The following is a 26861-nucleotide window of genomic DNA, read 5'->3' as shown; positions in this document are numbered from 1 at the left end:
CCACTAACCTGCAGCTGGCTGGGTCAGTTACTGAAGATAAGACAGAATAAATAATGATGAAATCTTATGTTTATGGCTATGCAGTGAAAAAAAAAAAAAAAGTGCTTTTGGTCAAGTTGCTAAATGTCTAGTGACTGAGTAACAGTGTATCAGTATACAAGATAAGATAAGGAGGCAAAGAAAAGGGAGTCATACTGATGCCTGTTGTACTGCCTTCCTCAATTTCCACACTCACGAAGTGGTTTGAAATACTCTCCATGGGACAGGTGTCCTCTGGCCACCTCAGCAGAGTGGAGGGGTGCCTGTTAGCCCTGGAGTGGTCACCCAGAATGTCCCTAGGCTGTGGGACACAGCCTCCTGCCAGGGGGTGTCCCCTTGCACCCAGAGGGAGTGAGGGTGGTCTGGTTGTCCTCCCTCTGCTGCACAGATCTTGGTCCTTCCGTGACACGGAGAGGTCATGTCACAGCCCTGTGCCAGCCTTCTCCTATGGTCTCTCCATCCAGCTGTGGGCAAAGAGCTAGAAGCCCTGTGGTCCAACATGTGGAAGGGGTCTTGATGAGAAGGCAGGTCAGGCAAAGGTCCCTAGAGGTCCTTGGTGTGCCCTGGGTCTCCTTGCCAGACACCTTCCCCTTTTGCCAAAGAGGTGTGCTGTACGTGTCTGTTGTCACTGATACATTTTTGCACGTGATATGTCAGCCATTCAGGTGTCACTTGGTAGAGGGAAGAAAAGCTGTAGACAGCCATGGGTAGCAGCTGCTGGTGCCTTCATGGTGAAAGCTCCCATTTTCCCCAGCCCTGGGATCTACCTCAATATCTCTGACATCCTGCAGTAATTATGATGACAGAGAGCAAGTGAGATATTAGACATGCTTGTTCACATCTGTGGCCTGCAACATCCTCCAACTTGAGTCTGTCAGGGGAGCACTATATTTTCAGCAGCACTGTCTCTTCCTGAAAGGACAGGGTTCTGGTCATGCTCCTCCTCCAGATCCACTCATTTCAGAGATTGCCTTGCACTGTATGGGGTATTTTCATATTGCATATAGGAAGCAATAAAGAAGTAAGTTTGTTCTGTCCATTGGCTCTACGCAGGTATGTATGGGACTCACTGATATTACCAATTTTTTTGTATCCAAGGAACAGAGTAGCTGGCTTGAATTCCCACCAATTTCTTGTACTCAAAATCCTGTTCTGGTAAAAGAAACATGCCTTGTATGCAAAGATGAGAATTTATTAGTAGTATATTTAAAATCTTAAGAGTCTCACCCAAGGATTACTAGTGTGATTACAATACTAAGACTTGCAGTTCAGATTATGCATAGCTAAATTAATACACACAAACTTTTTAGTATTTTCCCCATTCTGTGGTTTTATGCTTACCCTTTCTTTGTTAGTATTTTCCCCATTCTGTGGTTTTATGCTTACCCTTTCTTTGTCCCATTGGTTTCTCAGGTCAATGGCTTCAGCACAAAGGAAAGGGGACAGCAGGACGACCACATCCTGCATCCGTGCCAGGAGGAGTATGAGGGTGGTGGATGCAAACTCTGTGCTCTGGGGTCTGCTTGGGGTAATTTTTATACTTTTATTCACATGCTCTACCCCTTGCTCTTCCTTCATTGGTTCACAGGTCCACATTAAACCTCAGTTTACTAACTGTGCTGTGTTTTACATACACTGGAAACTCAATCTCTGTTATCCTAGTTATCTCTGAAACTGGTTTTAGCCAGCTCCCAAGGCTGCAGTCCTTTGATGACCAGTAACTGAGCCCTGGTGAGCTTTTTATAGCCCTGAGGCTTCCAGTATCACGTATCACCCTATGCTTGTGCTCTCAATCCCCTGCTATCATCCTGCCATGCCTGTACTCCTTTATGTGTCATTCTAGAGCCATAGACACTTTATGCAGAATAACTGCTTGTTCTCCATACCTCTAGGTACAGATATGTCTATATGTGTAACAATATGTAAATGTTATACCATATGATTGTATAAAGTTAAGAAAAAAGAATACAAACCACAAACTAAGTAATAGTACCTGATTGCTGGATAATTACTGTTACAAACAAAGAAGCTAAACAAAACCCCAGGCAGGCCAGGACAAGTCCAAGCAAAGCCTGACAAGAGCAGAGACCCAAGTGCTACGCTGTTAGCTTAACACAAAGCAAGCAGCTGTGTTACAAGCAACAACACTCCTATACTTGCAAAGCTAAAGGCTATGCTGACCCATGCCTTTCTTCATGCTGAACAACAACTATCAGATTGCACCTGCCTGAAGTGTAAATGGGGAGTTTCTGCCTTGACTCCTCTTTGTAGGGGGGCTGAAGGACATGGGATGGGAAGTGAGATGAGTTTTGGTTCTCTTCTCCAGGTACAGCCTTGGATGATGGTGAGAAAAGAGTGAAACATACCCCAAATGCCTCTTCCCAGAAAGAGTGTGCGAGCTAGGAAGGCTGCTGCAGTCTTGGGATGCGGTACTTGGCTGTCAAGTTACAGCTGATGACATAGCCCTAATGCCCTCAATGAAATGGGTCCCGCTGCTTGGCCACATGATAAACAGGTTACCCAAACCTGGGATCACCTATTCTCACACTCTATAGCTGTGTCAGCTGTATTAACAGCTAATGAACCCAGTACTTAACTGCTCCTGAGATGCACCTGTGGCTCATTAATATCCACACATTGCTTATCACATCAATGTGGAATAGCTCAGTGACCTAAAATCTTGCCTTTCTGCCCAGCCTTCGCTGCTGATCTACGAATGCCCTTAAGGTGGCCTGTGGGAGGCAAGGAACCTCCCACCTTCTATTTTTTGGGAAGGAGAAAAGCAGAACCTGGTGGTGGAGCAAGTGCCACAGCCAAGCTGGCAGAGTCCACTTCGTGCACAAACAAACGGTGCTGGTGGGTGGGAGGGATAAAATGTTCGTCTGCGGCAGCGAGAGTGGGAGGCTGTGAAAAAGAAATGTGAAGAGTGAGCTTAATAGGGAAAAATCTGTTTAGTGTTGCCTGCAGCGACGAGAGCAGAATTAGGAAAGTAGGACTTGGTGGATGGGGGCAGAGATGAGAATGGGCCACATAACAAGCAGTGTAGTACAGCACAGATGCAGGCAGGGAGCAAGCTGTCTGCTGCTCTTTTGTGCCAAGTGTGGTGCCTGTCTCTTCTTCAACACTGGCTGGCATATCCTGCAGTGAAAAACCACAGCACTATGTCAATACAGCAGGAGCTATTGCCTGACAAACAAGTCTGGCAGATGGCTCCCAGAAGCTGGTCTTGACATTGGCAGGAAATCCCCTGTGGGAACAGTAGACATCCTTCGTCTCCCCATGGCTGTCAAGACTGTCCCCACTGTCCCTCTCCAACACATTTCACAAACACAAAGAAATAATATAGGAGATGCAGTGAGAGGGGAAACGTGAGCTGTGAAGTGTCTGTTCTGAGTGGCAGCATGTCTGCCTCTGTGCCTATCTCCTATGGCCCTGTGGACTCATTTTCTTGGAATATGGGAGGAAAATAAAATTCCCATATCCTGCTTCTGAAGGGGGCATGTGTCTGTGAGAGCACCAAGATACTGAAGGTAGGAAAGAAAGGTGTCTCCTTTCCAAAATATGGGTTAACAGCCTCCAAAAGCTCTTAGTCTTCAAATCTCCCACAGAACCACATCGGAGATATTTTCCTCCTACTATGCTGTATTTCTATGTATGTGTCTCCATCCACTCCAAAATGGTTTGCAAGTGAGTGAGCAATATTCAGAACTGCAGCTACTCCAGATAACTGCATCTGGGACCTGCTTCTTCTCCATCTCTTCATGTAGACTGAGGGTCGCTCTACTAAAATGAATTATGCATATTTTTCAACTGGTGCAAATTCATGTGACTCTAGGAAATTCAACACATAGCTAAGGATCTCACTTCTGAGCTCTCTGATCCCTAAAGGTTTTGCTATCCCTTTGCTGAATGCCTGTTGTCCAGCAACACTTATGGTACGAACCATAATGACTTAGACTGACCCTATCGATGCGATGTCAGGCTGTAAAGCCACCAAAACAGATGGAGGTAAGTGCAGGAGGAAGCCGGGAGGATGATGTGGTGCACATGCATTCTTTTCACTGGGAGTCCTGCCATCAATGTCTGTGAGTTGTTCATATACTTGTCTATATAGAAACTGTATCTATTTAGTCAAAAAACACTGTCGAGCACCATGTATGGGAGTTAACAGAAACTTTTTACTAAGAATACAGAGCAGAAAAGAAGCTTTCCTTTTGACTGTGAAAGTGGACAGTGCTTTGCACCAGATTGATAAAATCACATTTGCTGTTATTTTCACAGAAGGCACACAAGACCTTGCTGACATTGTGTTAGCTTCCCAAGTTGATTGACTCCTTGCAATGTGAGTCCCAGTGCCATGACATCATTTCATCTCATTCCAAAACCACAACTGTAGGTAAGAAAGGGGCAACTGTGCTCTTTCTGGTACCTGTTGCCAAGGCAGGTCTGTTGAATCACAGAATCACAGAATCCCAAGGGTTGGAAGGGACCTCAAAGATCATCTAGTCCAACCCCCCCACAAGAGCAGGGTAACCTACAGTACATCACACAGGAACTTGTCCAGGCGGGCCTTGAATATCTCCAGTGTAGGAGACTCCACAACCCCCCTGGGCAACGTGTTCCAGTGCTCTGTCACTCTTACAGTAAAGAAGTTCTTCCTGATGTTAACGTGGAACTTCCTATGCTCCAGTTTACACCCATTGCCCCTTGTCCTATCACTGGATATCACTGAAAAAAGCCTAGCTCCATCATCCTGACACCTACCCTTTACATATTTGTAAACATTGATGAGGTCACCCCTCAGTCTTCTCTTCTCCAAGCTAAAGAGACCCAGCTCCCTCAGCCTCTCCTCATAAGGGAGATGTTCCACTCCCTTAATCATCTTCTAGCCAGCCCTCAAGCTGCCCTAAGTCCTACCTGGGTGCCTGCCACCCCCTGGGTCAGGCTATCCACTTAGTGGGTGCTCACTACCTACTTTTTCAGCTGTAAGAGGACAGAACTTGAAGTATTTACAGTTTTATAGACCCTTGTTATATGTTTTCCACAAAGCTGATGGTATGCTTGTGTAATTGCCATCCAAATACTTCATCTGCCCATCCAGCTACATCCTCCTTTTGACCACTGATGGATACATGTGTGAGAAGTCAGCTACTTGCATGGGCCATATATAAGTCCATCAAGTTGGCAATATGAGGTTGAAAGTCTTCAGGTTCAAGAGTGGATCTGATCCTCCTGCTCTGTTTTGAGCTGCAAGAAACTCAGGAATATTTGCTGCTAGATTAATACCAAAAATGATAAAAGTTGTCTGGTGGAGAAAGCAGATACCTTTTTCTGTTGAAGACATTCTCAGTACTGTCTCCATTAAAAGCTTCTGTTTCCCATGACCCTTCATTGTTAATCCAGCTCTTCCCATCTCTTGTTTACTTACTTATGGTAAACTACAGCCATTTCTGCTTTGTTTGCAAGAGTGTTAATCATTTTATCTGCCATTTGGCTGACAACCACATACTAAGCGGGAGTCTTCCATTGTAATTCAGATGTCTCTCTCTGAATGCTGGCAAATCTGAGGTCTTACCTTGGCTTTCAATCAAATAAAAGAGGCGTTCTTTGCTAGGTGAACTTAAAACATTTTCCTTGCTTCCTCTTGAGCAACTGTCATGGTCAATATCAATAATTTTTGATCATGGTATAGAATAAAAACTCTTGCTAAAAAAGAACCACATACTAAGCTGGTACAAATGAAAATAAATCACGTCATGCAGTTTCACATCTTCTTTAATCATTAACAACAAGAACAGTTCATATGTCATTTCAGTTTATGATAGCTGGGTTAACTATTTTTCCTATGAAGAGGGTACTGTTTGTATCTCTATCAAAAATCAGCATGAGGAAGGGACGGTTGAATTCAATGGCTGGAGGAAGAGACATTGTCATTATTTCAGCTGCAGTTGCTGCTGCTGCCTCAGTACCTCTCTCATCAACATCCAGAGAAGCCTTATGAACAACCTAGGAAGAAAGAAAAGAGGCAGTCATTCTGGGCAGAGAACAGGCACCTGAGAGATGAATCAGACCCTTTTAAAGCAGCCTTGCTTTTGTAGGATCCTCTGAAAGTGAATAGAGGTAGCAGAGATGTGAGCGTGTTGTTGTAGTCATGGCTACTTTAAAAGAGGACCAGGACAGAGCTACAGAACTCTCTCTCAAAAAAAACCCCAGACTATTCTTCCTTTGTTTAAAAGACTGGATAAAGAATGTGTGTTTGGGAGCATTAGTGGATCCCCTTGAGGAGCCAGAGGCTGATGTTTCTTTCATGTTCCAGATACTGTCCATGAAATCTTGGCTGATACCGGTCTTTGAAAAAAACAGACGTGCAGCAAACTAATACAATCTCCGCTGTCCCTGAGGGCTAAACTCCTTGTAAGCTTGCAGGCTGAAGCCAGGGTGAGCCCAGCTACAGGCAAGCTGGGAATTTGGGAGCTGTATTTAGCTGGTGTTTCTGGATGCTACCACAGAGGGGTTTTCCTGCATGTTTGTGAAAGAAAGGAGGGGGCAAAGAGCCACGGACTTACTTTAGAAACCTTTAGATCTGGGGTGCCAGTGATGCCAGAGAGATCTGCCTGGTCAGTGAACACATCCACAATTCCCATCTTCCTAAGCATATTTGTTATTTCATAGCTTCCGGAAATAGAGAACTTGGGGAAGTAGAGGCTCAGCAGTCTGTTAGGCAGAAGAGAAACACAGAAGGTGGTGAGAAGGACTTTGATTTATCATCATCATAACAGTAATATCTATCTGGTGTTTTGCTTCAGCAAATCTGAGAGCACTCTGCAAAGGAGGACAGTAACGAGAGCCCTTCTTCAGAGCCAGAGAAGATGAGGTGTGTAGGTGGCAGCCCATGCTGCTCGAGCAGTTGGAGACCTGAAGTGGTGCACAGGGAAGTGGGGACTAGTGTGGCAAATCCCAGCACTTCAGAGCAAACCAGTGTGTCTGGCATAACTGTGTTATTTGGCATGGCTCCAGTGCCCTGCTGCCTACTTTGGACACCCTATTCTCTAATCGTCATCTTCCTCCCATGGGCTGGCCATGATCAAGTTTACCTTTGACTGGGAGGTGTCTGTAGGCAGCTCCTGCTTAGTATGCTTTCTGTTGAATTTCTCTTCATGCACTGTCTAGGGGACCTCAGAGCCTTCAAGTCACATGCTGCAGTGATTACCCTTTAGGTAGCTGAAGTCTTTTGCTGTCTCGCCCAGAGACATGCTGGGTTGAACAGCAAAACATACAGGATCCGAACTGCACTGCTGTAGCCTTTATGTGATACTGCCCCGTGCATTAGAAGATGATGGGACAAAGTGTATTAGTGCTGGCACCAGCATAATAGCAGAACTGAAATTGCCATTTGGTTTTCAAAAAACTCATTCCTATGTTGATCTTGGAGGAACTTGCACCAGGAATTTATTCAGATAAAGATCTTCCTGATTTTGCAGCTGAGAATTATACATTTTTATTTTTCATATTTGAGGCCTCATGTTATTAGCTCATATCCAGTTTGCTACCCATTATGTTTTTATTAACTGTGCTGGCATTACTGTAATGATGCATCAAGAATCATGGGTGTGAACTGCACTGCCTTATTAGTTGTGAATCAGGGCACAGCTTGGTAAATAAGGCACATATTAATTTGATATTACTCATCTACTGGTGCTAAGATAACCTTCCCAAAACCTTTACAAACAAGGTTGTAAAATATGTTAGCTGATGTTAGTGTCAATGGTAGCAGCTAACAAAACCTCATTAGATTTTTTTAGTTTCAAAACCAAAATGCCGGAAAATCAGGACAGCCACAATTAATCACTAGCCTGTTCTAACAAACACTATGTGCTGGAATGGTTCTTGTAAGGAAGATATTTGTGTAGGACATATTATGTATGCATGCATTACTACAAAGTGTTTAAGTTACGGTTTATTTAAGGTTTAGACATATGTCTAAGTCACAGTGTGCCAGTGACATATAAGAAGTAAAGCACATTAGCTGAAACCTCAGTATAGAAGATTTGGCTTAGAATTGCCACCTTCCCACTCGATCAATGGACTATTTTAGAAACATCAATCTAGGCTTGCTGCTCAGGACTCCTGGGAGCTCATCAGTATGGTCTCCACTCTGATGGGGTGAACAGCAAGTCACTCAGGCATCAACAATAGAATAGTTAAATACCAACCAGCTCCATGATTTTTACAGATAGGGTACACAAGCCAAAAATAACCCACTCATTTCCCAGAATCAGCAAGTTCATAATGTTTGCACTCCCAAAAAACCCAAAAAGGACTATAAATCTAGGTGCTGCTGCAGCGGACTGGCAGAAGATTACCTCTTGAAGAGATGGTCTGACCATTCCTGGATGGTTTCCTTGACCAGAGTTTGTTCTAACTGCTTCATTTTGCCTTTTGCTGGCAGAACCAGAAATGCAGTAGCACTCCCATTATAATGAAGCCGTACCACAGTGCATAACAGATCCTCATCAAAATAGAAGTCAAATCTTCCTGTCTGGTGCATCATGGGGACTTTCACAGTAGTTTCAGCATCCACAAAGAACTCCCTTTCTTCAGTATGCTCTGGTTTAAAAGACTTTTCCCAGTTGCCTGATACAGAGAAGAAGAATGCAACTGAATATCCCATGCCACAATAAATTGAATTTTATATCACTAGGAATAATATTCACCTATTGCTCCATTTGTTAAATTCAAAATCTTCAACATAATGTTTTAAAATGTGTATCACAGTAAGGCAAGAACCTGGTCAAAAGAGTGCACTAGATTCCAATTTCAGTTTATTTTTCAGATGCCAGTAATGAACTAATTAGGCATTTATTTTAATACCTATCACTACATTTCTATTCAGGTGATCTAAGTGCCCTTTCTGTAAGCTGTTATTTAAGGGCTTTCCTGACACCATCTGTATATGCACATACTGTATGCATTTCATTTCTATTGACTTTAATCATGATGAGAAAATGAACATGAGCCGGCAGTGTGCGCTCGCAGCCCAGAAAGCCAACCGTATCCTGGGCTGCATCAAAAGGAGTGTGACCAGCAGGTCGAAGGATGTGATCCTGCCCCTCTACTGTGCTCTTGTGAGACCTCACCTGGAGTATTGTTCTGGTGTCTTCAACATAAAAAGGACATGGTACTGCTGGAACAAGTCCAGAGGAGGGCCACGAGGATGATCAGGGGACTGGAGCACCTCCCGTATGAAGACAGGCTGAGGAAGTTGGGGCTGTTCAGCCTGGAGAAGAGAAGACTGCGTGGGGACCTAATAGCAGCCTTCCAGTATCTGAAGGGGCCCTATAGGGATGCTGGGGAGGGACTCTTCATCAGGAACTATAGTGACAGGACAAGGGGTAACGGGTTAAAAATTAAACAGGGGAAGTTTAGATTGGATATAAGGAAGAAATTCTTTCCTGTTAGGGTGGTGAGACACTGGAATGGGTTGCCCAGGGGGGTTGTGAGTACTCCATCCCCGGCAGTGTTCAAGGCCAGGTTGGATGAAGCCTCGTGTGGGATGGTTTAGTGTGAGGTGTCCCTGCCCATGGCAGGGGTGTTGGAACTAGATGATCTTGAGGTCCTTTCCAACCCTAACTATTCTATGATTCTATGATTCTATGATAATCATAGTCCTCAATTTGTAGATAAAATTAATGTAGAAACTCATATCTGAGTGCTGTTATGTCAGGTTTAAGAGCACATCATCTAACCCACATCAGAAATACACTTTGTTTCTACTTTGTTCCTTAAAATGTCCTCCACTGTTCATCACTAGTTTCTTCCATCTATTAGTAGGTTAGTGTGTATACATAAAGGACTCTGATAGGAATAAAACCCAAGTATGTAGTAAATTAGGCCACTGAATCATGCATACTTTTAAAGAAAGGCATTAAAAGGATTAGGTCATGCATGGTTCTCAGTGCCTTTACAGAAAATTAGAAGAACGTGGGGCAATCAGAGTTACAACTAAATCTATGAAAGCCAGCTCAGGCTGCATGGAAGGCTATGGGTTCAAGCAGAGCTCCTGTGACTGCCACAAAGAGAACCAAGACTGTGTGGTCCCCAGCTGCCTCCCCATGCCAAGTGGGGTCCTGGCACCTCTCCGCCTTCTTCACTACACCATTAGGGACGCTTCTGGCCCAGCAAAGAACATTGGAAATATTCCCCAGGCCCATTTTAAAATGAGGTAGCTGACATTAGATCTGTTGATAAGAATGAATAATGTGAATGCAAATCTTAAAGGACTTACCTTTAAAGAAAACAAAGCTACCTAGAAGCATTACAGTCTGTGGATCCATGTCCTTGACCAAATTAGAAAATTTTCCATGTGTTTTCCTCTCTACATAATCATTGATTTGCTTCTCAGCTTCCCTGGGATTGTTAAAGTCAGTGGTAAAAGCCTCCAGCTGATAAAGAGCCTTGGCATCATCTAAAAACTTTTTTAGAGGTTTCAGCTTCTCTGTTAGAAAGATGGCATTCACCATGTTGAGCTGGACTTTGCTCTCAGGATGGCTCAGCATGTGGATGAGGTTATGGAAGCCTTCTTGTATCTCTTTCTCCTGAATCTCTGTAAGGTTGAAGGAGAGTCCTTCCAGGATCTGAGTCTGAGTGGTTGATCTAGCCCCTAGGGCCAGCATTGCAAATGCAGTGGAGATGCTTACAGGGGAGAAAAAAATGTTCTTATTAGGTACCTCCAGTATAATCTCTTTAAAAAATTGAAATGCAAAGTCAGCATTGTTTGGAACTAGTTTGAGGCAAGCAATCGCTTCACCTGCATGATGCATATGGTGCTTAGGTTCATTTGGATCATGTCCATGGCGGTGGTTGGGTGGGAGCTGGCCATGGGAAACAGCATGAAGGCCTGCCAGTAGCAAACTTATGTAGAATGTGGTCTTCATCTTCTTGTATTAAAATCCTATGGAAAAAAGGAGAAGCTACTACTAAGTAAATTAATTAAGTAGAAATAGTTATCCTGTCATCCCCACTGAATAGGAAATCTCTTTCTTTCACACTCAGCTTCCATGTTCTCCAACTCTTGCCAGGTTTTTTTGTTTTTAATTTTCCCAGGCCTCCTGGCAAATGCCCACCAACTCTTTCTGCCACCCTCACCCTAAATACCTGCAAAAGCAAAATTCAGCATGGACTTGCTGAATACACAGCACCCTCAGCAGGCCAGAGAACAGAGCATATCCCGCCGGAAAACACACATGGCTAATCACTGGAGGGTTTTGATACCACTGCGCTTTTGCCACTAATGGTCTAAGATGATTCCTAGGATGTGCATCATAGAAGTCTTGGTGTTTGGTGAGTAAAAGGAGAAAGAGGAAGTTCATGGAAGTGGGCAGCAATCAATAGCCACATACAGACAGAATTTGAGCAAACAGGCATGAAGGAAATCTTTAAATAAACTTTTGGTCAGATTAATTGATAAGCCATCCTATTTCAAGAGAGGACAAATGACAGTGGTTGTTTTTCAGTAGCAAATCAAATATAAAGCCTTATGTCTCTAAGGAATAGTTCTTTCTTTCTGAATTAAAATGATGTAACAGTTTAAATAAGAACCTGACGTATTGTGTTGTCTCTTAATCAACAGACCAAACCATTGGAGTGGGTTCATTTTCGGCATAGCAGAGGGAATAAATGTCATTAACAAAACCAAGGCCTTATTTTTATCAGATGCTGTACTGGTCAAAGGGCGAGACATTTATCAACCTGTTACTCATGGCTGTGGTAAGCTGCATTCCTTTGCAGAGTGGACACTGCACTGTATAAGCTCTTACAAAGAGACCTTGGAAATGCAGATATGAATGTCCCAGTGGGCCTCATTTCTGAGGTGGAATCTAGGGCAAAGAAAGGGTGAGAGAGTTGCAAAGTATTTGGGGGAGATAATTAGCCAGATTTGCTAAAACTTGTGCTAGGAGACACCCATTAAATCAATTGCACCTTTTCTGCTCTGGCATGATCCAGCTTGAGAGGCTGGCTTCAGAAAGTGAAGCTCATGACCCTGCTTTCTCCATAACATCAAAGGGAGCAATTTGTATTAGTAGTTGAATACGCAGTTACAGTTAGACCTGAATAGCACCACCAAAACCTTTGAGCTATAATCAAATATTCAAACATTTACATGTTTGATGTATGTGTTTCTAAGAAGCAGGCCTATCTGCAATAACACCTACTGTGTTACTGACAAATGGAAGAACCATAAGGGTTCTTGGTAACTACATTATCATGCGCAGTAATTTTATAGTTTAGCCTCCTCTGATTTTGACACTGAAATGATACTTTTGATGTATCTAGCTATTTGTAACTCAATATAAGAGCTCCAGTTCTTAATATTTAAAACTGCTATCAGTAGGCCAATATAATAGTCAGGCTTTGACAAGAAAGCAGCTTCCAAAAAACAGCATCAGAGCCTAATCTATTTCAATATACTCAGGCAGATTCAGAAGCTGCCTCTGGGTAGATTACTCACTATGAACTATTTATTCAGCTGCAGTCACAACTTAATAAGAATAACATGAATACTAAAGAATGAAACATTTCATTTTAAACATAAGTTACCACCTGTCCTCTATCTCATCACATTTATTAGTTATTACAAAACACAGCAGATAGATGGACTTTTCTATATACACATTGAACTGGCAATTTCTGTTTATTTGGAATGCAAAGTAGACATGGAATTGAACTGACCTGGCCTGAAAATTATGGCTAATGGATATACCGCGGGTTTGCTGTAAAGGCTCTGTAAATTATCCATTACAGACTTCTGTTTTTTTCCTATCCTGATATTTTTCCTCTATACAGTTATGACATGTTTGCATTTTGTGGTTACTCTATGAAATTTCATGGAATTATTTTCATTTTGTTACAGCTCTGAATTCACAGATAATTAAATCCGATTTGAATCTGACTCATCCATTACTCAGTACTGGCCAATCACACACAGTCAAGACTCATGAGTCAGCTTTCATAAAAATCTTGATAATGGTTGATTTTAAAGTCTTAAGATTATAAAAGACTCAACAGCTGCAGTTTATAGAGGTCTTTGTTATTTAAGACTTAAAGTTACAAGTGGCCCACTCTATTAGGTCCTTCTTTGAAACATAAAGGCACTTTTATAATACAATTTGCATTATGTAGAATGGAATTTAGAATATGATTGAAGTTTATTACTTCAAACTTCATATTTACTATTGTATTTAATAGTATTATAGCTTCTAGGTTAGCAAGTGAACACCCAGTGATAAATTGACAACAGAGATCCTTTCAGTATGAAGCAGGAGATGCAGATTCTCACATGGTTCTAGTGACTGAGGGATTTTTGTACCAAGCATACTTGCGAACAATTTATTAAAAAGCAAAGAGCTGAGAACCTGTGCTAAAACATTATTAAGGAATTTCCTATCTGAAGGGGCTAATTTTGCAGGAAGCTTCCTATTTTAAGACCTTTACCCATATAATTTCCAGAGAAACCTTTTGTTCATAAGCATTGCAGTAGCAATGAAAAGCTCTTCAATCCTAATTCCAGATATATACTGACTTGTTGAATACCCACAGAAGGAAATCCATTTACCTCTTTATCTCTTCTATTCTCTTTGTCTATGTAACAAAATTACAATATATTTGTGGCATTCAAGAAAAGGTTGGTTTCATGAAGAGCTTTCAATAGAACCAGACAGTAACACAAGAGCATGCCAACACCTGGAGGACAGTGTTCCTTTAAGCAATTTATCTGTAATAGGTTTGGTGATAGCACTTGTAGAACGTATTACCTGTTCCTTATCACACAGACTTTCCTACCATGCAACCCAGAATGGCAGTACTTATTTTGTACCGTATATCCTAGAAAGAAAATGGAAAAAAAATGGGATTAGCTGAAGTTACCCAGAATAACTTCACCAGAAGTCCTGGAAGTGAGCTGGATTAAGTTTTCTGACTGACAGAACTTGCTTCTTTGTGGGTACAGCTTATTTACCCATTTTAGGGCTGATTTTTATCTCTGTGATTTGGAGAGACAATTCTGAAGACAATTTTCTGCCATTAGAGTCTATTGTAATAGTCCAGGAGATGAACAGTCATCCCATGCTACTCTTATAAGGGAACCTCACTGGTAATCTCATTTCAGACAGCATGAAAATTTGCACCACTCAGAAACATATGCAGGCATGGAATAGAAAAGCTGTTTGCTCACCAGATGGTGCTGCTTCCCTCCTGACTGCTTCTAAATGAGGAAAGCTGAGACATCTATTTTCTAAAAGGTGCCCTGTGAGGGTATCAGACACATCAAGACATGGTCCCGTCACCACAAGTGGTGTCTGATGAACTAATTTCAGCTACTCAGGGCTATATCCAAAAAAATGTTTGAAAAAATAAATCACCTCAAAATACACACAAAAGTCACAAAAGAAAGACTTGACTGGCCGCATCTCTGTGTGAGAAAATGACCTCAGAAGCCTACTGCCCAGAACCACCTACTCACAGGAGCACCACAAACTCTGCATTGCCCACTGTCAGCACATGGACACACTCAGGGGATTTTCCAGACTGATCAGTTAGACATTTACTTCTCCTGTGATTCAGAGTTTTGATGCCTCTGTGCCTGAGGCCCTGAGAAGATTGCAAGTACAAGCCAAGTACATTGGATTCCGCAGACAATCCAACAACTGTGGCTATTTCATTAAAAGTAATTTCTTTTGCAGCGGAAACATAGAAATCAAGTTTACACTATCATTTAGAAATGTATGTGACTGTTCACAAAGCTTTTCCCAGTGTCATCTATCTTCTGTAAGACAGCTTAGCATTGGAGATCTCACTCGGGAACCGCATTCTCCAAGAATGGCATTACCCACTTCTAGGCCTCCTTTACCTGGAAACGTGAGCTTTCACTTTTCTACCAGACCACCATCAATATTTGCTGTCAAACCTGAGTTACTGCACATGCTCAGGATGAAGCATCACTGAGGCCAGAGGATAAAAAAAAAGATAGAACCAGGGCAGTGGTTAGGGCAGTTGGGTGGGACAGAGCACTAGCAGTCCCAAGAAGAGATCAGACCAGGCTCCCAGTCTGTACTTTCCAGTGTGCACCTGACCACTGCCCAGTCTCTGGCTCTACACGTATGTTAACCTCACTGTGATCTTCACTCCCTTGAGCATGTGGGAACACACCATTTTCTCTCCTCTCAATGATCCTGTAATTTGATGACGGTTAGAGCAATAAGGAACTGTCTCATGCAAAAGGGAAGCACACCTTAGATAATCCATGAGCAAAGATATTTTTTAAGACCTTGAATATAAAAATCACCAGAATTACTTAAAAGGAATTACCAATACCTTAATAAATAAATAAATAAATAAATAAATAAAAAGCTCTAAGCACCCTTCCTCAAGCTTTTAATGAAGCAGAGTCTATTTCCTTTAGCAGGAGGTATATATGGGAAAGACCCACTTTTAGATGCTTAGGATTTCCTGGCACTAGAGATCACCTTGCTTCCCTGGAATGCAGCTAGACACCCCATTCTGGCTTTTAGATTCCTGCTCCTCCTGACAGCCACCTGGGAGTGTGCTGGCAAGCTCCATGCCTAAATTGTGATGTCTATGTCCTTTATATCCATCTGACCCTATAAAAACCTCTTCATTGCAGGAACAACTGCTAAGACAGATTTTAATGTAAGATACAAGCCCAAGAAAGATTTAAAATTAATTGCATGCAGCAAAAGGATACACTTTTGAAGTCTCTATAGGAAACAAAAAACCAGTCACTACTTACAGCAGCTTCCAAGGATCCTGCTGTCTTCACTAGGACTACTCTGCAGTTCCCTCTCTTGTTTATACTGTTAAACAGCATTATGAAAGTGGAGCGTCCTTTAGAAAACATTAACCAGGGCAGACAAGTGTTATTACTTTAGGAATGGTGCAGAGTAAACAGTGAAGACAATTTTTGGGGGGAGGCACCTGATTTTTGCTGTACATGCATCGCCAAACCCAGCTTTTGCTTAAACAGTTTTAAGAGCCCTTTTGCATTTCTGCAGATCCTCCTGCTGGGAATCCAGCCCCTCACTCTAGCAAATACTTCACGTGCTTCATTAACTTCTGTGAACTGCACGAATTCATACTGAAATTAGTAAAACTGAACACATACATAATACTAGACAAAAGCCTAAGGAAAAACAGCTGGATGCATGCTGCAGCCAGATCTCATCTTAGTATTTTGCATAGAGATATTTTGCTTCCTCTACACCAGACTTTTAATAGCTTTTATATGGTATATTTGTTTAAGTAACCCACTATTCTTAATCATCTTCATTGCCATTAGTAAAGGCCAATTTCTGGGGACATCACTGATAAACTTAAACCAGTAGTACTGATGTTTTAAGTGGCAGAGGGTTGCTATAGGAAACATAAAGGCAGAGATGGGCACTCAGGAGCCCATGGTACCCAGCACACCCCGCCAGACTGGCATTTACCTGGTACCTCAAACAGCATGGATTGAAGGACAAACTAAGCTATTGATTGAAGGGCACTGTGCTATGCATGTGGGCTGGCACTAGGTGCAGGCACTACTGAAATGCAAGTAAAGAAGTGTCAGGTTGGTGAACCACAGCATGCTTTCAAGCAGAGGTGGACCCATGTGGTCATACCACCTGTGCTTTACATGCTCCCTCCTCATAGCCAAACTCCTTGCAGGAAATTGTGCTCCTGCAGCACCCACAGAGGGGCAACCACAGGGGCTGTGCTAATATGGCTATAACTGAGGGCCTAGAAAAAGCTCACAGGTCAGTGTCCAGTCAGTACCCATGCAAAGGTAAGCAGAGAAGTTCAGTGTGAGTTTTGTTCCAGGCTGTTAGAATACGTGTTTGAATTGCTTACCAGCTGGTAAAACGGCAGCTGTGCACATGCAGCCTTCTTCTTTTTAAAGTAACAAATGAAAAGCCTCTGAAGTTACAGAGCCTTACCTACAACACATGCAGACTACCTATAACACGTGCAGACTAAGATGAATGATACAGACACTGAGAGACAGGTGAGAATACAATTAAAAACAAAAAGTGCAGCTACGATTAAAGTTACTGAGAAAAGTTAAGAGAAACTAACTGACTTAACATGGCTTTGTTTAAGAGCAGTTCAATCCTGCAATTGTAAGTGACCTTCACCTGTTGATGTTTCTATGGAAATGCAGAAGGGAAAATTAATAAAATCAAATCTAATCCATATCAAGCTCCAATGTTATACATAATGTGATACCCAATTTATTTTCTTTCACGTACACATCAGTTTCAGCCAATCGTGTAAATTATCCTGAAATTTGCAGAGACTCTATTGGAATATTTGGTAGCAGAATTTGTTGCATATGAACTTGCAGCTATCTTTTTGTGCACGCAGAGGGCTTATGTAGGCTCTATGCTGGTATTCTGAAAGACAACTTGTTAACAACTGCTGTTAGGAATCCCTCCATTCACTCCTCTTCGTCTGGAACATTAGGTGTCATTACTTTGAACCCCAAGTTACTTGGGGGTTTTTAATATTATTATTATTATTATTATTACTACCACTACTGAAGATCTTAATACTTTTTCATTTTCAGGAAATCAACAACATTAACAAGTCATCCAGCGTGAATTCCCTTGGAAACAGGCTGGCTGTAGTCCAAAAAAAGAATTAATTATTTAATTTAGAAGAACTGTATGCTTGCTTCTCTGGCAAAGAAACACTTTCATCTCTTTTAAATATTTAACTAATTACCCTGAAAGTCATTTTAGAAGATGATGGGTTCCTGTTGTTCTGATGATGCCCTCTGGAGTACAGAGAGCACATGAATCCCTCCTACAATAGTGCTGAGATTAAACGTTGGTGTGGAGCTGGTGAAGGCTGTATATGTATATCTCTGCTGCCAGTGTATTTTTAATTTCTGGAGCTCTGTTTCTCACTGTGTTTCAAGGGGAAAAGCACTCGTAATTACATGAACATTTCAGCAGTGACCCCTAAGTTACCCACAGCGCCAATACAGATCAGGTAGAAGTGTGTCAATTGTCTGTTCTAGTCCTTCCAAGCAAAGATATGGCAGGCCTTCACCTTTAAGTTGCTTCTCCCTGGATTTCATGCTGTACATTTTTCTTGCTCCTTTCCAGCTCCACACAGTAGGTCCAGGCTCACTCCAAGGGGGAGTTAATTCCATCCTCAGTAAGGGAATGCACACACAGCACTGTCCCCTTGAGCCACCCCAGTGAGTCCCTTGATTTCACTCTACCATTAGTTTCTTTCTGCAAGGTACTAAGACCCTCTGGGTTCAAGTAGGTTCTTTTTTTCCATCACTCCCAAAATTTGGCTTCCTCCTTTTCTCAGGCTGTGGTCTCACAAGTGCTTCAACCTGAGCAAAGTGCAGGATGCCACTGCCAGAGGTATCTCATCTTTGTGCATCCCCACCATCTCTCCAGGATGGTCAGGGGGCCAGGGCCCAGGACAAGTGGAGAGAGGCCATGACACCTGGGCTTGTAATGGATGGCAATGTAGCTGAGAGTTAAATTTCCACTCACGACTGAGAGATGTAACAGAGTATGTTTCTGCCGAAGTGTATTCTGTAGAGTATATATGTTTATGTTCATTGTGACTGTTTGCCTTAAGGAGGCAGGAAAGAATAGGTGTGCAGCTGTTCTATGACCTTCATACTTGGCCGCACTAGGCTGGCACCAGGTGCCAATGCTCTCAGCATAGACAACAGTGAGGTCAAGAGAAACTGCATGGCCCCACGACTAAACAGTTACAGACCTCGCATAAAGCTGTTTGTTTTTCTAAGGGTATAAAAGCAGGACCCTCTTGTGGCCAAATCTGAAACCTCACGCATGGATGGAAGCACCGTGTAGGAACTTTCCCAGTTACCTGAAACTCCCGGCATCAGCTGCAACAGGGATTCCCAGCTTGAAGTATGGGCCTGGATGATGATTCTGTGGTAACTGGTGATGTATTTCTTCTTAATCTCTGTTCTCTCTATGCAGTAATGATTTGATATTCCTAATTTTCACAGTTATTTTTTATATATTAATCTCTGATTTCCCTTATTGGACTAATTTACTATATAGAGAGATATACACACCATGGTATGCTTAGTCCCTTCAGCATGCTTGCTTAATAAACTGTGCATGTTACACAGCTACTGAATAGTCATTTTGTTGCATATCCTGCCTGCCCCCAGAAAAGGGCCTTGTTCAGCTTGGAGAAGAGAAGGCAAATGGGGAGGCTGTATCCGCTGTCCTCCCCTGCATAATTTGGGCTAAATTAAAAAAAAGATGGAGCCAGAAGTGCACAGTTGTAGTGTGCAAGGCAGGGGACACGAGCTGCAGCAAGGTAAAAGCAAATGATATATAATAAAAGTAATGTTCACTGGGAGGTGAAACACAAGGGCAGGTCACCCTATGAGGCTGTGAAATTGTCCTTGAAGCTGTGCAAAACATGGCTGGGCATGACCCTGAGCAACCAGAGCTAGATCCTGGGCTGGTGCTGCTGCAAGCAGGTGTTAGGATTGGATGACCTCCAGAGGCCTTCCAACCAAAATGATTCTCCTTTTCTAACAAAAATGACTGTGAAACCATGCTCTCAGATTCTGTGCCTCCACTCACACTGCAGGTTTGCACCTCGCTCGGCAGCAAAACCTCCCTCTGCTTCTCCCCGCATGACTCCCGAGGCTTTCCCCTGAAACAGCCTCCTCGGGAAGGTCTCATCTCCCTTCTCCCCTGGCGTGCCCCAGTGGGGCCTGCACGACGCAAGCAGACACCCTCCCTCCCCGCTGCCCAGCACAGGCTGTGCCAGAGCGCAGCACACCGTGCATGCCCAGGGCTGTGCTTTTCTCCCTGGAGACTTTGAAAGTTTCCAGCACCCGATGTGATCTCCGCAGGGATCCACATAGCTGCCTTGATTTCTCTAACCTGCCTGCAATTATACCTGATGATGACACGCTTTTAAAAACCTGTGTGGGAGGGGAAAAGGAAAATGGTGAACCTTGGAACAGGCAAACTCAAATGGGAGATTTCAAAATTAGAAGTAAGTTGCTGCCAAAGGTGCTGTCATTTTGCTTCATGTATCTCTATTAAGAAGTTAAGTTTTCAGATATGTCCTTAGTGGAGCATGCAAGCAGTTGAGTTTAACTCCATTTGCTTCCTTAAAGATGCAAAAAGCATGACTGTGGGTGTCTCAATAGGTCTGATTCTTTGCTGTCTAGCCTCAGGACAAGAGAAAGCATCACCAAATGTGAACCTGTGTGATTGCATTGAGAACTGTCTCTGATTATTGACAAAAGCCTTTAGCACAGAAGAAAAGAGTTTGGAAAATGTGCAAGTGCATGCTAGTTTGTTTTGGACGTTTACTTTTTTTTGTTATCTGAGTAGACTGATGTTCTTCTTTCTTATGCTATGAATAAACAATACATGTGAATGGGTCTGAGAACAAATTTTGATAGTTCTCTACCTTCTATCTGGGAAAATTTCAGTTCTCTTTATGTCTATTTGCAGTTGTTCCCTCTGAAGAGCCATCGGGAAGGTTCAGTGAACCTGTTGCTTTTACGCTCTAAAATTATGCGGTCTGAACATACTCAGTGTTAGATCTTTATTTATATAATGGTTGATTCTTTCACCAAAGTAAAGCCTTAGGTTTCTGCAGGTTTAAGATGTCTGCAAAACTCTTCCCCTGCGCTGTGAGACAGATGATCCATAAGAGATTCAAACCATGGAAGCTGCCCAGGGGTTGCCAGCTTCTGCACATGCCCCATGCGAACACTTTCTTCTTTCAAATCACTCCTTAAAAAGCATATCACCCCTGCCAAGATACATTTAGGTGTCTCTGAAACAGCTAGGAAATTGGAGACTGACCACTTACTGAAGTACCTAGCAGACTGAAAACTAGCTTTTAGTTTAGCTCGATTTTAAACCCTGTCAAGTCTTAAGTCTACCATCACCTGTGATGGCTGATTGTTCCAGCATTTGCATTATTTTCTCTTCCCCCAGAATCTCATTCATTGTCTCATCCGCCATCTGTAGTGATTATTATGTACTTAGACACTTCAGAAATAGGTATTGTGGGATATTGCATGTGATAAAATCGGGGACTCTTGAATGGGCATCCACATGCCAGGTACCTCGGAGAGACATATCAACTGCAGACTCCTCCTGCAGTTAGGAAATGCCAGGATGAAGTTGGCAGTGCTGGGCTGTTTGGCCAGAGAGCTGGAGTCTGCTCTGCTGGCGCTGATTTGACATTACATTCCTCCAGAGGCAATAGTGGAGCCTCCCTCTTCCTGTACGTTGCTGCTGCATCCTGCCCCTGGGCTGCACTTTGCTTCCACCTCCTGTCATACCTGCTGTCTTTATACCAGTGATAATGAAAATACTGAATCAGCCTACACCCGGAGCATGCCTCTGAGAAAGCCCAATTTCTCCTTAATGCTGAATCACTAAAACCTCTGAAAACAGTTTCCTACCTTGCACCAATCTTCTAGAGAATATTTCTGTACCTTATGTAAGAATGTCATCTAAGACAATAATGCCTTACTAAACCTAAAAAAAAGCTTAGCTATTGCTTAGCTAAGCTGTACTTTAGCTCAACTATTTCCCAACGACAACATATGTTCCTCTGCCATTGGAGGAGATTAGGTTGGTTGATGCAGTTTGGTTTTGACAAAACCATTTTCATTTTGTCATCCTGCTTTTTTTTTTCTTCTTATTTGTTTTTTTCTTCTTATTCATAGTCTTGTTATTTTCTAGATGCTTTACTAATATTTCCAACATCTTTCCAAGAGCTGGGCTGAGTGGCTTATAATTCCCTAACTTTTATTTTTTCTCTTAAAAAACCTCCCACTCACCCACCCAACCAAACAAACTTTTTATCTTTTTCCAGTGATCTGAAAATGTACTTTTTAGTTTTGGGCGGGTTTTTTTTTTTTTGTTGTTGTTGTTTTTTTTTTTTTTTTTTTTTTTGTGTGTGTGTGCTTTTCTGGGTAAGGTTGGCTTGTTTTCACTTAGAAGCACACAGTCATGTCTGCCCCTTTTGCAGAGGCTGGAAGAGACCTGAGGAGCTCAGAGGGGCTATGTGCCATCTGTAACTGAGGTGGGGGGCTGGGGAAAGCTGTAAATGTAGGGAAATGTATGTAATGGTGACCCCCACATACAGACATTTTCTCGCCACTTCCCCAAACTAGTGCTTGAGTAGGAATTACACACGAGCTTAAAGGCAAAGTAGTGTCCATTTATGTAGAACTCATTATAATCGATGCTGGCAGTGCTAACCACTCCAACTGAAAGTTTTTAATTAGCAACAGATTAACCACTGTGCAAATACACCTTAATAGCTACCTTCTGTTGTTGATGTGAACATGATTTACTGATCCACTGTAATCAATGAATCAATGCTAAACTAGTATCTACGTAGCCTGTTATTCCTGACCTGAAGGCGTCTGACGTTTCTGATTGTTTTATTTACGGCTTAATCCTCCAGTCCATGGAAAAGTAAACTGTGGTGCATAAATCAGTGCTTTATCCCTGTTTAAAATATCCACAGACAAAGGAGTAGCTGAAGGGCTGCTTGTGAAATAGTTTTTCCCCATGGCTCAGAATTTCTTCTGACAGGTTATCTTCTGCCTTGTTTATTCATTTGTGCTCTATCAGGTTGGGTGAAAAACCCACTGGCATTTTCCAGGGAAGATAACCGAGAAAGGCCCAGCAGCTGCTCACCGTCACCCAGGGTGTTCATAATACATTGTTCCCCCGCAGATAATACACTTGTTTGGTGATCTGAAGGAGCATCCATCTCCTCAGGGAGTTCACCAAAGTTTTTCTCCAGTTGGCTTCTGGCAACTGAAGATAGAAAATCTTATGTTTTTAGTGTTTAGATTTTTGTCATAATCTCCAAAAGTGTCAGCTTTACACACTTTCTCTCCAGAATGAAAACTGAAAGAAGAGTCAGGAAATGTGTATTTTGTGTTAGTAGTGTGTACTGACAAAGCCATTTAATCTTTGCCAGAATAGGAAATTGAGGGGTTTTTTGCACAGACCAAGCAAAAGTCTTCATTTCAGTGTGAACTGTTCATGGCTTACTGGGGAGCTATGACTTCCTGTCTATGTTTTGGCTAGTCTGTGGTGCTTTCTGACACCCGGAGATAACCCATTCTCAGGAAGGGCCCAGGAAAGCTGCTGTGCCCTGGCAGCGGTGTGAGCAGTGCAAGAGCTCATCTGGTTACCACAGCTCAAAGGATACACTCCACTTGATCACATGGATGCAGAAGGTTTGATTTTCCTGAATGAAATCTGCCAGCTTAAACCTGTAGCCATTAAAAATACATATTTTGATGTAATCATATTGATTTTGCTGATAAGATTGCTTCAACCTGAAACATTTTCACTTATCCTGTGATATTTTTATTGGCATTTGGACTGCATTTAGAGATTTCACTTTTGTATTAAGGAGGATTACACAAGTTTGGATGCTTCTCCATTGTGGTATGCTTTCTGCAGGGTCAGAAACACTTGGGCACTTTGCAGAAAAATTAAAAAATTAAGCAGGTACAGTTTATAATCACATTCTTTATCATAATTAAATAATATTTTGCCATTACCTTTGCATTTGTTCTACATTCTTCCTTCTGACCAGAAGTACTGTCTGGAACATTTGTAGTTATTTGTTGTACATTTTAAATACTGTATTCAGCTACATGTGTGGTCTATAACAATATAACTCTTAATTCTATCAGATGTGTGCAATACAGCTCTAAAATCTCCATGGTGACTGTGAATTATGAATTCTTTTGGGAAGTCCCTAGTCATAATCCCCTGTTGGGTCTTATTTTGAACGTCTCTGACAGTGAAAAGCTCGTGTTCTTCAATAGCTCCTCAGTGAATTTTTCAATAATTTTAAAACAGTATAATTATGTCTTCACAAGTTACAATGTTGTTTGCACTAAATTGTTTTAAAATGAAATCTACCCTCTTTCAGCTTAAAGACATTCCCCCTTACTCTATGTCTACATGCCCTTGTAATAAGTCCCTCTCCAGATTTCTTGTAGGCCACCTTTGGATACTGGAAGGCTGCTATAAAGTCTCCCCAGAGGCTTCTCTTCTCCAGGCTGAACAAGACCAGCTCTCTAAGCTCATCTTCATATGAGAGGTTGGGGGCCTCAGAGCTGAATGCAGTACTGAGCATGCAGTCTTAGGAGTCACTGCAGGAGTTCATCCACTGAGGTGCTCTAAACAATATTACTGTCTGTAACTCAGGCCCTGCCCCTTGTGGTTTGCTTTATGCATAGGCAGAAGTAGAAAACAGTATAGGATGGCTAAATAACATCACCAATAGACATCCATGCTGCTATCTGTACTGATCATGATAAATGCTAAGAAGTCACCAAGGGTTCAACATGCTTTTACTACAAAAGCAAGGCAGCATGGCAGGAACTACAGTCCCACTGGTTCTTCCCTCTGTCTGTTACTCACAACTCACCAACTGCAGAAATACTAACAGCTGTTCATTATTAGGGAGGAGTTGGGATCTTTAACAAAGTGTTATATTTCAAATCTAAGGACAAACGAGGCTATAAATTACGTGCTTTAGACACCTGCAGATTGCACATTGCAGTTCATCATCTTGTAGGCTATCTGTGGTTTCTTGTTGGTTTCCATCCAGTTCTAAATTACTGAAAATTAGTATTCTTGATCCTGGCCAGAGCCACAGCATTCTTCGTGTACTGTTTTTGCAAATGTGAATTCAATTTTTTAGCAAATAACTGCACATTTCACATTACTAAATCATTCTGTTCTGCTTACACTACTTGAGTCCAAAAGATGCAGGGCCTCCTCTGGCTGAGGTGATTGATTCTAATCTCAGACTTTGGATAAGCTGCTGTCTCACACCCGTCGATACTGTTCTCAAACACACCTGAAGAAAAGAGGAAAAAAGCAAAACTCAAATGTGTTTCTTAAGAGGCAACACTTTTAATAATATTTCATTGATTACCAGTATTTTCCATGTGTCTTGTGTGCAGTCTGTTTCTTCTGCTTTCATGGCATTCAGGAGTTTCAGTCACCAGGAGCTGCTGCTGAAGTGAGTGTAAGTGGGAAGAGAGTCTTTCCCCTTTGTCCTGGGTTTACCAGGAGCCATTTTGCTCCTTAGTAGCTGGTGCAAGCTCTGTGTGTTGACTTCCAGCCTGGGCAGAGAGCTGATAACACCGATTGTTTTTAATTGTTGTTAAGTAATGTTTATTCTGGCCAAGGACTCTGTGAGTCTCATGCTCTGCTGGGGACGAGGGGAGGCCGGGAGGAAGCAGAGACAGGACCCCTGACCCAAACTAGCCAAAGAGGTATTCCATACCACAGCACATCATGCCCAGGTAACTGGGAGTTACCCGGAAGGGCACGGTCTCTCTTCGGGGGTGTCGAACTCGTTCGGCGGTGGTATCGTATTCTCTTGTTATTTTCTCTTATCAATATTATCATTGGTGGTAGCAGCAGTGATTTGTGTTATACCTTAGTTACTGGGCTGTGCTTATCTCAACCCGTGGGAGTTACATTCTCTTGATTCTCCTCCCCGTCCCTGCAGGAGTGGGGAGGGTCGGGGGGGGGGGGGGGTGTGAGTAGACGACCTGTGTGGATCGGTTTAAACCACGACACCCTTGCAGGCAGGTTGATGCCTGTTCATAATCCACACCCTTCGCTAATCCCTACCAGTCTCATCCCCACATCTGCCCCTGAGTTAATGAAACACCATGCAGTGCTAGCATCCAGTTTCAAATTTGCACTTTGAATGAAAAACATCCTCAGGAAACCACTTTTCATTTTCTCAGTAAATGAGCTGAAAGCTTCTCCAAGTCATCAGCATGCCTTGTCTGACCTCAGCTGAAAAGTTGTGCATTACTGAGCTAGGGGAGGTATTATAAAAGTCAGGCAAAATTTAAAAGAATATCTTTGTTAAATACTTTTCAGGTTCAGAAACTGTAAATGCTGTAATTTTTCATCTGAAAAATATCTGGGGAGAAACTATTCAGTAGATTCAGCAAAAGCTTCAGGAGCTGCTCTTGGCAACCTGACACAGCATGTTTGGATGAAGACAGGTTTTGACAGGAGGATTTCACCCTGTCAGAGGCTCTTTTCCTTTCACCATGCAGCTGACCTCCCTCTAAGTAGAGTAGACTTCCCTCAGCATTTGTGAAAAAAGGAACACAAGCAATATCTACATTATTTGCTGTTCCTCAGGAATGGTTATCTGTCTCTGGACTATTTAATATTTGTGGTATGGTTTGGGTTAATAACAGTGTTCCACAGCTGAGGGAATATGAAGAACCCGAAGAGCTCTGTTGCTCTGACGTTTCCCCGTACATTGGAAATAACCAACTAGGGCAGGAATAAATGTCTTCAACAAATGGCCAGATTTAGAAGCAGCTAAGAAGATCTGAGCACCAGATCTTTCACAAAGTGAACCCAATGGGACCACTGGTAATGACTTCCAGATGTGCCTTTTAGCTTGCCATCTCCAGTCACCTCCATTCCACTATCTCCCAAAAGCTGGGTGTGTAAGTTGGGACCTTGACAGGATTGAGAGCTGGGCCAGCGCGAGCCTCATGAAATTCAAAAAGACCAAGTACAAGGTCCTACACCTGGGTTGGGACTATCCCAAACACAAGTACAGGCTGGGTGGAGGATGAATTGGGAGCAGCCCTGAGGAGAAGGACTTGGGTGTGTTGGTTGATGAGAGGCTCAACATCACCTGGTGATGTGTGCTTGTAGCCCAAAAAGCCAACTGTACATTGGCCTACATCA

At 42.5% G+C, this 26861-nt stretch overlaps 2 protein-coding genes across 7 annotated transcripts in view; one reads left to right on the top strand and one right to left on the bottom strand.

Annotated features, from left to right (window-relative positions):
* The window catches only part of PPP4R4 (protein phosphatase 4 regulatory subunit 4), a 90354-nt gene extending 87795 nt beyond the window's left edge, over positions 1-2559 (top strand). For all 4 annotated transcript variants that reach the window (XR_010613904.1, XR_010613903.1, XR_010613906.1 and 1 more), the window contains 2 exons: positions 1453-1567; positions 2366-2559. The gene's annotated coding sequence lies outside the window, so the exon portion shown is untranslated. The remainder of the gene's footprint in view (positions 1-1452; positions 1568-2365) is intronic.
* Positions 2560-5796: 3237 nt separating this feature from the next.
* On the bottom strand, positions 5797-15934 carry LOC136016498 (alpha-1-antiproteinase 2-like). Of its 3 annotated transcripts, XM_065683771.1 has the most exons (7): positions 15845-15934; positions 13851-13920; positions 10847-10990; positions 10325-10642; positions 8403-8673; positions 6606-6753; positions 5797-6045 (listed from the first exon to the last, which is right to left on the bottom strand). In XM_065683771.1, exons 3-7 carry the CDS (start codon positions 10971-10973, stop codon positions 5851-5853), a joined length of 1059 nt encoding a protein of 352 aa, XP_065539843.1. In that variant the 5' UTR covers positions 10974-10990; positions 13851-13920; positions 15845-15934; the 3' UTR covers positions 5797-5850. The 3 variants fall into 3 exon arrangements, with proteins under 3 accessions (XP_065539843.1, XP_065539841.1, XP_065539842.1); XM_065683769.1 differs by having other exon boundaries at positions 10325-10990; XM_065683770.1 differs by lacking the exon at positions 13851-13920 and having other exon boundaries at positions 10325-10990; positions 15845-15909.
* Positions 15935-26861: the final 10927 nt, after the last annotated feature.

Source organism: Lathamus discolor, chromosome 6 (genome assembly GCF_037157495.1).
Source record: "Lathamus discolor isolate bLatDis1 chromosome 6, bLatDis1.hap1, whole genome shotgun sequence".
NCBI lineage: Eukaryota > Metazoa > Chordata > Aves > Psittaciformes > Psittacidae > Lathamus > Lathamus discolor.
The sequence above is the reverse complement of the archived record's forward strand: the minus strand, read 5'-3'. Positions and strand labels throughout refer to the sequence as shown.

Bases quoted from the DNA above. Each gene is read 5' to 3' on its own strand.
- LOC136016498 (XM_065683769.1), bottom strand. From the start codon at position 10,973: ATGAAGACCACATTCTACATAAGTTTGCTACTGGCAGGCCTTCATGCT. The intron at 6,754-8,402 runs GTAATCTTCTGC...TCTGCCTAACAG, and splicing joins TCAGACCATCTCTTCAAGAG to ACTGCTGAGCCTCTACTTCC. The intron at 6,046-6,605 runs GTAAGTCCGTGG...CTTTCTTCCTAG, and splicing joins CAGATCTAAAGGTTTCTAAA to GTTGTTCATAAGGCTTCTCT.